The 10,331-nt window shown below is 35.8% G+C and overlaps 1 protein-coding gene across 1 annotated transcript; it reads right to left on the bottom strand.

Moving 5' to 3' along the window:
- Window positions 1–1,286: 1,286 nt before the first annotated feature.
- Window positions 1,287–10,076, bottom strand: LOC141440230 (odorant receptor 13a-like). The gene is made up of 7 exons (XM_074104688.1): window positions 9,551–10,076; window positions 8,948–9,043; window positions 8,206–8,398; window positions 5,997–6,099; window positions 5,079–5,180; window positions 2,673–2,825; window positions 1,287–1,513 (listed from the first exon to the last, which is right to left on the bottom strand). The coding sequence occupies exons 1-7, from the start codon at window positions 10,074–10,076 to the stop codon at window positions 1,454–1,456; spliced, it is 1,233 nt and encodes a 410-aa protein (XP_073960789.1). The 3' UTR covers window positions 1,287–1,453.
- Window positions 10,077–10,331: the final 255 nt, after the last annotated feature.

The following is a 10,331-nucleotide window of genomic DNA, read 5'->3' as shown; positions in this document are numbered from 1 at the left end:
TTAAATCTGCAAGAAGAAGTATTAGGACTCTTACACAGATGTCAGGATTTTATCAGGCAATTTCGTTTTTAGGGTTCCGGAGCCAAAATGGCAAAAACGGAACCCTTATAGTTTCTCCATGTCTGTCTGTCTGTCCGTCCGTCGTAAGCTGTAATTTTTCACGAATATGTATGTAAACTATGCCGACAAAATAGTAAAATAAAAATTTCAAAACCTCCCACAAACGTAGTGGGGGTGTTTTGTTTTTTCTCATCCAACCTTGTAGTGTGGGGTATCGTTGGATAGGTCTTTTAAAATTAGGGGGTCATTAGGGGGTTGCTAAAACGATTTTTCGATTCAGTGATTTGTTTGCAAAATATTCAACATGAAAGTGCAAATTTTCATTAAAATCGAGTGTCCCCCCGAGCGTGGAAAATTTTGAAAAAATTCAGAATGGTAGTAAGTATATCAAAATTTCAAGGAAAACTATAACGGCTAAGTTTGCTTGAGAATTATTAGTAGTTTAAGAGTAAGTAGCAGCCTAAGGTATAAAATATACCTAAACTTGGAAGATTCCGTATGAAATACGAAATCCTTAGAAAAATATTACTTATTTTTTTCGTAATGGCTATAGAACCCTATTTTGGGCGTGTCCGACACGCTCTTGACCGGTTTTACATTATGGCAACCCTACCTACACTGAGCATGATCCAACATGGCCTTGCCCGTTTTTTTTTTACTTACTAGACAGATTAACTGCTTCAGAGGAAACCTCTTTGCCTTGTACGGCACCGCAGAAACAATTTCCGATCATCTCCTGCAGCTTTCCTAGTTTACCTATATTATATTATGTATTCCTCAGTATTGACAGAATTTATTCTATTCGTCTACTCTGAGTATTCCTCGTTCGTAAACAAAGGCTTACTGGGAGCTTTTGAAAGGATATAAATGTCTCTTTGAATGTTGCTACTAATGACATAAATAATCAGATTATCTATTCTGATCTATACTATAACATGATATAAGTATAACATAGTCAAGTCAATGTCTCTCCGGACTGACAAGTCTATTCGTGCCCACGCCGAATAGTCATGGTACTTTTAGCTAGCTAAACTTTAGTTAGCTAAGAGACAAAATTCAAAATAAAGAGTTAATGGCTATGGTATTTGGTATAGTCATAAGTCTTAGTAAGCAAGCATTTCTTTAAGCATTCTGAAACTGAACTTGGTATTATTTTAAGGTAGAATACCAAAATTCATACAAATGAAACAAAATCTTGCAATGCTTTCTAATTTTATTACGTTTCTACAAAGTTCTCAAAATGTTAATATTATATTGTATATCTCTTTAAATATTATACATAAAACACATGAAAATAACAGTTAACAAGAGAAAGAGATGAAAGAGTACATAGGCGAACTTATCCCTCAAAGGGATCTCTTCTCTTTAATTTTGAAGATACAGTAATAATTTTCTAGTTTTCGTCAAACACAGACATCACCAGGGTGAAGAAAGACATTCCGGTTCTTAAGAACTGAAAAAAAAGTAGGTAGGTAAGTAAGAGACAATTTTCCAAACACGAGTGCATTTAAAAATACGGAAAGTTGTGAAGGTTTTGAGAAACAACTGAAATATGCCTAGACAAAGTAACTCTCTGCTTCCGATACAGATATGTGAATACAACGATATTGTAGGTGATTGGTTTATTGGACTGCTTGCTTGCAATGCTGGGATGATAGGTGCGCTTCGTCTTCGTGGAATCTAGTGAAAAGCAGATGCACTTAGATCGGCTCGAGATGTAAGTTCCGAGAAATTGACGGATATTTGTCTTTATTGAGTACCTATCGGTTGACCATGGTCCCAGTACAGTCAGCAGTAGAAGTAGATAAGTTGTTGTTGAATACTGAATACTGTGATGCTCAAAATAGTATATGTATAGTTAGGTATGTTGCAGTGCCAAATCAGCGAATTACAAATCTCTAAGGAACATGATCAAATCATCAAAATGAAAAAATGAGTTGCCTTTTTTACCCGACTGCCCGAAGGAGGGTTATTATCTGATTTTGTCATTTCACTAAACAGGTTTAGATTTTTCATCAAATGTCTGTTTTTTTCTAGGGATATGATAAAAATGAATTACCCATCTTTAACATCCTGCGTGATTTGATCATGTTCCTTAGAGATTTGTTCAAATTTCCGATTTAGCCATTTCCATGCGACATATAGGTATATACCTACACTTATTACCTTGGCAGTACAGTTGTGAGTAGATCCTTTCGAGCATCGTAGCTGCTCATCAACTTCTACTGCTGACTGTACAATATCAACAAGACCACGTTGTGGGTATTCAACATTTCAGTTTACTTCTGACCACGGCTATTGTAATAGAATATTAAAATTATAGAGGTAATTAGTATTTTTTTACGTGGCAGATTTCCAGATATCATTCATAACATGAGTAAAAATCACGAAAGATATACAGAATTTTAGATTTTTCGGAAATATTTCAGGACCATGTAGTCCAACTATTTTACACTGTAACATTTTCGCATTCGTTGACGTCTGCAGTGGAAAACGATGGACGTGTATAGTGAAATGGGGGTACGAATTTTCACGTAACCATAACACTTTACAACAGCGTAATCATACAGTTGTCTCAAACAGCCCAGGGTGTTATAAGCAATAATACTCGCCCAAGTAAAAGTGGGTGCGGACAATGTAATAGACCCAAATATGTAAATGGGCATACGCTGGCTCAGCGCCATTTTGAAGATGCGTACGTTGACCTTGTGCGTTCGGTCGAAAATGTACCATTTCTCTGTGACAGCTGCTTCCAACTGCTGCGACTGCGAAATATACAATAAATAAATAAATAAATATCACGGACAATCACACAAATGACCTAGTTTAAATGAAAACGGTGGCAGACAGATAATTTCATGGGTATACATACCTTTAACATACTGTAGTATTAATATTCTCCAAGCTAAACGCGTCCGGACTTCCGCAGTGTTTCATATGACACTATGAATAAGATTTCCCTTTTTGCTATTTTGACCACGGAAGTGATATTTCTAGAAATGTTTGAATGTATGTTGTATTTTTCTGCAGCAGACACTGATTCCAACAAACAATCGATAACATTACCTCCAATTATATAGTTACCGCAGAGAAATTGACTTTTAGTACAAGCTTTTTTTACTGTATTTGCATTAACATTCTATCTCACAATAATTATACCAAATTTAAAGTCAATCTGGTCGCCAAAATGGATGAAATTTAAGATTGTTTTTTTGAATCTTTTTTATTTTTTATGCAATAAATTACTTTTACGGTCATCCCGTAATTTCTAAATTGAAAATACAAAGCTGAAATACAGATGCACAGAAAAACAGAAAATAAGACCATCACTGGGAATCGAACCCAGGTCCTCGGTAATCCGTAAGCGTGCTATACCGTACACCACTGATGGTCAACGGTACGACAATCTTAATTGATTGCTTAGTAACGATATCTCTTTCCGGGTGAGCGTTAGTTCCAATGGAGTGCCGAAAAAGTTTCTCGATGAGGGCTACGCATAGATGTCGCTAGCGTCACTGCTTAAGTGACTAAGTAAGAAACAAACAAGCTGAGATATGAGGTGCATAGGGGAAATTCGTGTCGGTACCGTTGACCATCAGTGGTGTAGCGGTATAGCACGTGTACGTTACCGAGGACCTGGGTTCGATTCCCAGTGATGGTCTTATTTTTCTGTGCATCTGTATTTCAGTTTGTATTTTCAATTTTGGATGAAATTTGTTTTACAAAATTCTAAAACAATATTGCAGATTAAAGCTGAGTTTAGACTTTATGTATACGCATAGCTCAGTAGGTACTTTTAGCAGAATAGTTGTGACCATTGCCTTGTTAAATAAAAAGTGTAGGTACTACCGTTGCTCGGACTTATTACTTGTGTCCTCACCGTACCTAACTGTCTATATAACACATGAGAATGTTACACGTTAAATAAAATCGAATGAAAATTGTATGCCTTTAATAGATAACCCGACATGGGTTCTTATCATCAAATTTGTTTATTAGTTCCACTGAGTAAATGTATGTATTTGGTATATGCTTTAAACAAATCAAATGTAAATGAAAAAAGCGTCACAAATTCAACTTGTTTTGTTATCTGTCGTTCGTTCATCTCCATAAATTTACACCGTTCCGTTCTTTTCATTCCCTATCTCTCATTCGTTCGCCAATAAATCAGTCAGATTCATTCACTCTTACGTACCCTACCGTCACAGAAAATTACTCAATACAATTTAATGGTGTGTCAGTTACGATTTGAATATATTTCCTATCTAAATCTACCTACCTGTAATTTTATAAGAATTTCAAGTTTTTTTTTAAATTAAGATTGATAATTATTTCAATATGTTTCACCTATGTTCAAAGTATAACAACGCCTCAAAGAAGTAACGTCAAAGGCTGTATGGATCTCGATTCTAGATTAATATTTGGTACACAGACATCTCGATCTATGCGGAATAACATATAAGGTTATTATTTATCCCATTGTTCCAAGATAATTCCGATGCGTAAATCCCGATCTATGCGTATAAAATCTTATAGAGACATGAAATTATACATGAGCGTTCTTGATACAACCTTAATGAAGATCACGATGCAACACGATGAACCAGTTCAGAAATCAAGTTTTTAAAATAATTTCCAATCATATTCAGTGAGACAGATCCGGATAAATGAATTGATCCGGATGTGAATTGTCCGGATTTGTTTCATTGTTTCATTGAATATGAGTGAGTCTCAAGCTAATTTCATGTTCAAATGTCCAAATGTCCAATCACCTTTCCCAGTAAATGTCTAAACTAAGCAATGCATTTGCCCATTGTATTTTTAGGAGGAGGTAGTTTTTTTTTTTAGATTACCTGTATTATAATATAATAATATATGTTTTTGTATGATTCTATCTCTGCTGGTTCTCCATGAGAAGTAAATAAATAAATAAATAAACCTCTTGGCTACCCATATGGGAGTGCAAGCGAGCGAACCCGCAGGTAAAAGCTAGTGAAAAAGTTCATGCAGACACTTACTTCGTTTTCAACTTGCTGTCCCAGCAAGCAAAACATAAGGACTACAAGTATAAAGCAAAACTCGTGGATGTAGTATTTTATCGTATCGGGAGAAGATTTGTCCTGAAACGGAATTTTCGTATAAGACAAACGCATATATGGCGCCAGTGTTTTGCGCTTCTTTCCTTAGCCTTGACAAATCGCTGTGATAAAGAAATGAGTTGGATGATATTTTTTACCGACAAAAATCATCCTTCAGTGGTGTTTCCGTACAACTATGACATCGTTGTTTTCAAGAAAAGGGGTTAGAAGGCCGAAAACAGAGCAATGACTCTTACTCTTGAGTAGTCGGTGCTCATAGGCGTGATGATCATTTCCCATCAGATGATCAAGATGCTCGTTTGCCTCCTTTTTAAATTAAAAAAAGTGTTCAAGTACTACAAGTAAAGTAACACTGCAAATTGTCATCTTAAATATAAAAAAATGAATCCCTATTTCCCTTGGTCACGGTCATCACGCGTAACGGCGGGACCGATTTCGCTAATTCTTTTTTTTGTTGTGTTTGCTATTGTCAAGAGAAGGTTCTTATAAAAGAAGATTTAGAAAATTAAAAAAAACTATACCGGGGGCGAAGCCGGGGGCACCAGATAGTAGATAAATAAATAAACATGAACCCGTAATAGCGTTTAAGGCACTGCATGCACTGGGCAAACTTTTCAAAATGTATCATCCTGTTATATGCGTCAAAAGGACCGGATTAGCGAAAGTCAGCAAAACGTTTAGGTATATTTTATGCTTTCAAGACACTTTATGCACTAAGTTTGTCTGTAGCTGTAAAGCTGTTTAAATTTTTAAGCTCAACTTTATCAACTCGTGATACTCGACCATACACAAAGCGAGAAGCCCTAGATTTAGTTTCTTTCAAGCATGTTTACTTACCGAGATAGCAATCTTGACGGAGCACACACAGACTAGTAAAATGGCGTCCAGGATTAGTGCCAAGTAAAAGGGCTGGCATATCACGTTCAGTCTGTTACTGAAACTGGAAATTAACCATTTTAAACTATCTTAAACATAATATAAAGGCAAATAAATGAATAAACACCTAAATATCACGGCAAGTTAACACAATTGACCTTGTTCCAAAGTAAGCAAAGCGTGCGTGTTATGTTATGATGCACCATTGTTAAAAGCGTGAATAAAATATAATCTTACGGCTCATTAAGTGGGTTATTTTATGTTTAAGATCTCTGTTTTAGAAGTTATTAAAAAAATGGTTAATATTGACACATCTATTATTTTATAAAGAGTGTTACCCTGTTTATTAAATGACAGTACCTGGGCGACCGAGCTTTGCTCGGCCTAAAACTCGACAATAAGCGTTTTCCCAGAGATAAGACCAAGCTAAATCGATTTTTCATCCCCGAAAACCCCCATATACCAAATTTTATCGAAATCGTTGGAGTCATTTCCGAGATAAGTATGTTTATCCGTGGCCTATCCATAGTACAAGCTTTGCTTAGTTCGGGACTAGGTCAATTGGTGTCAAGTTTCCCATTATATTTATTTATTTTTTATTTATATATAATATCTATACATACAACGTGGGTCCTGTAACAGGAGCAAAATTTCAATCACGGGTTCTGCTACTCAAATGGAACTAGGTACTTTGGTTCTGCGACTTTCAAAAATTATGTAATTTTGTCATTATGTTTATTCCAAACAAATTAAATGGTATTTTCAATGTACGGCATTCAATAGCCTAAATGACATCGCCTGTCACGTAACAAAATGACCTATTTCGCAATACATTGCTTGTCTAATTAAACCTTAAACTATAATAAAAATCATAATACAAATTATTTTCAAAAGTTGTAGAACTAAATTAGCTCAAGATGAAGAGTGGAAGCTGTGGTTTAATTTTTTGCTCCTGTTGCAGGGCCCTACCTTGTATAGGTAGAGTCATTCACGATGACGCGTGCCGTGGTTCTTATTACAATGTTATTAATGTCTATTTTTGACAAAATCACGCGTCTTCGTGGAAGCACTAGGTATATATATATCGTTTAAAGGTATTAGATAGATACTGCGGGTTTCTAGGTCTAGGTGTGCCTCACGTGTAAAGCACAAAGAAACGGGAACTATAATGAAAAATCTTCTTTTTATATTTTATATGTTGTTCAAACTGAAACGCTTCGAATGCAGGAATTAAGTATACTTAGGACTTACTAATTACGACGCGCATGGTTTGAAAAAAAAAACAGTCCGAAAACCGAGGCACAAGATGGTACCTTATCCTCAGATTTGAGCCAAGTTCCAATTTTTACTCAAAATTATTTGAAACAAAACAAACTTGAAATTAAAACTATCCCAGTAAAATTACACATAGTGCAGATACGCGGTATTTACGTGTGGTAGATAAGCAGATTTGCACTACCCATGATGATTATCGATAGTACCTACGTATTGAAAACTAAAATGTATTTTTTAATGAACGTATCGCCTATGAACTGTGCTAACAATGATAGAAGTGTACGGTTTCTATAATATTATATATTGACTGCAAATATTCGGCCATTGACAAAATAATTAACGAATTAAAATGAACATGACGTGACGGATATAATGAACTCATAGAAATGTGGTTAATAGCGGCATTAAAAATCAATGGACTGCAAATTTATTACAGGTACTATTTTGTTTCATAAAAGTATTGAGGAATCACATTAACATGCATTTAAACAAGAATTTTAATCACCGGCGGTTGCAAGTGGCGAATCGTCGTTCATTGTGGCGTTCTAAGAGCTCTCTTCAGGCAGATGCTATTTATGTCTTGGGACCGAAGTCCGATGGAAGAGAAAATTGTGTTTAAGGATGCATCCAATTTGAGAAACTTTGATAGCGCGACTCAGGCCTGCAGGCCATGAATTAGCCTACTAAGGCATTTGAATATACTCGTCAATGAGTTGATCGGCCAGCCTTTATTCTTTATGTATAATTTTATGGCTAGGTAGCTCTAAAAGTAGTGGCCAGAGCAACTTCAGACTTTAAAAAATTTGCTCACCTAGAAAGTCTATTTGGCAATTTTGATTTTTTTGATAACTAGATGGCACCAGGACTCGCTACAATATTTATTCGCCGTATTTACCGTTTGATCTTGATGTAGTGGTCAACGCACTGCGTCAAAATCTCTGTGCAGTGCTCTTGCCAGTTCTCCCCTCTTTGTCCAACTATCTCCAATACCAGTTCATCCAGATTGAGGAGTATGAAGGTCAGAATCCTCAACTGCCTGATGGTTTGGCCGACCAGCATGATTATTGTTAGTTGGAGTCCTGGGTAGGCTAAAAATATGGTAATTAGTTTATTCTTACACCTATGTTTGTAGAATGTGTCAGTATTTTATGTAGTATTTATTACGCCTGTGTGATATAATGTATTGCTTAATGTGAAAGAAAAAGAAAGCGAGTTTGCGTTCGCATTCGTATACGCTGTTAAAAAGTTTAATAAGTTTCAAGTGAATCAAAATGAATTGCATTTAGGAAAATGCAAAGACATGCCTTATTTTTAAGTCATTCCTATAATATTGTGCTCATAAACGGTGAACGCAAAGCAATTATTATAATTCTTATAATACAATCATACGTGAACGACCAAACATTCAAACCTTTTATACAAAAGCCAACATTTTAATCAACAAACCGCAAATTGCACGCTCCGCAAATGAGGACTTCATTTCAAAAAAGACTCGCTCCCCTTTCCCTGATTTTGTAATTTAAACTCAGCAAACATCCAACTAGAGTTTAAATTTAAACTTTTTTCCGGGATTAAAATGAGCCCTTTTAGAAACGTTGCTTAGTAAATGGTTATGGTGTAAATGTTGTATAACTCACCAATGCAACACAAATAGCCAGAGTACGCATTGAAAATAAACGTGGCAATGTACACGTAGAAATTCTCCAGGCTCCAGGGTATCCACATGTCAAAGCCTAAAAGCATTTTTGGCGGAACATAAACAAACAAAAAATGACCAAGTGCGAATCGAACTTAAGCGAAAAAATGTCTTGTGTTTCATTATCATTGGTAGGTATTTCTACATGTAGACAGAGTTTTTGGAAATGGTTGAAATGAAACCCAGGCTTCGATATTGAAGACTTGTCAAAAATCGAATTACTAACTATCGAAGAGATCAAGAATCTGTTGAGAAATACACTCAATAGTGGAAAGAGGTCAGATATACGAAAGCATTTTTATCCAAGCTGAAACAGATTGCGCTCCTTGGGATATACTTACTTAATATTTTTTTTTGCAGTAAATATGTCATGCATGACCTACGGAAGTAGATCGGCTTGACTGCCTCACGATTTGCAAGGTTGTCGAAGTAGAATTTTCAGTGAGTTACATTTTTCATTTTAGCACTTGAACGATTTTTAATCATTTTAATTAGTTCTGTTGTTAAAATAATAATGTTCAGAATAATTAAAATATTTGCTTACCCATAAGTCTCAGAGAATCATCTTCACGCGTAGCCATTTGGTATACAGAGTCACTCAAATACAAAGACGCACACAGCCACACGCTGACAACGTAAGTTTTTAACAAAACCCTAGTTAGTTTCAGTAATTTCTCATGGGAGTCAATAACCAACCCTTTCAATTCATTCAGCCTCCCACCCCTTTCTAATTTCAAAACATAAATAATCAACGGCATTTCTAGCATGTGGTCTTTAAATCCCATTTCGTTGAGGAACAGACGGAATTCCTTACGGAAAACTAAACAGACTCCAAACGAGATGAACATTATTAGGCCGGTGGTCCAAATGCAAGCGCCTTGGATGCAAACGAGGATATCAGAGAGGTTAATGACGACGAAGCAAGTGGTGAAGATGATGGTGAGGAAACCTACAATGACGTTGAAGATTTGCAAGGTGAGCCATAGTTTTGAGTCCCAGTTGTTTTTGGCGAAGATGGTGACGCCTGCTACGGAAAGGACGTTGTGAAAAGCTTGGATGGTCTCTTCCATGGTGGTAGTTGAAGTGGGGTTAAGATGTGGCGTTGTGTAGACGACTTTTGTAAACGGTAACGTCGCGTAAAAAAAACCTTCTATTTTTTATGTTAGTGAAGTGGATTTTTCTGTTAATAAAGTTAATTATCATTGTAGAATTCATGAAATTGATTGCATTTACGTGTATTTTAGAGTTGAGTTAATGGGTAACAATTAACTTATTACTATAATCATTTCAGTTTCAAAAAGCACAAGTGACCATTACTGTGAGAT

The sequence above is a fragment of the Choristoneura fumiferana genome, chromosome 22 (genome assembly GCF_025370935.1).
Source record: "Choristoneura fumiferana chromosome 22, NRCan_CFum_1, whole genome shotgun sequence".
Lineage (NCBI taxonomy): Eukaryota > Metazoa > Arthropoda > Insecta > Lepidoptera > Tortricidae > Choristoneura > Choristoneura fumiferana.
Note: the sequence above shows the minus strand (reverse complement) of the source record. Positions and strands in the feature narration are given on the sequence as shown.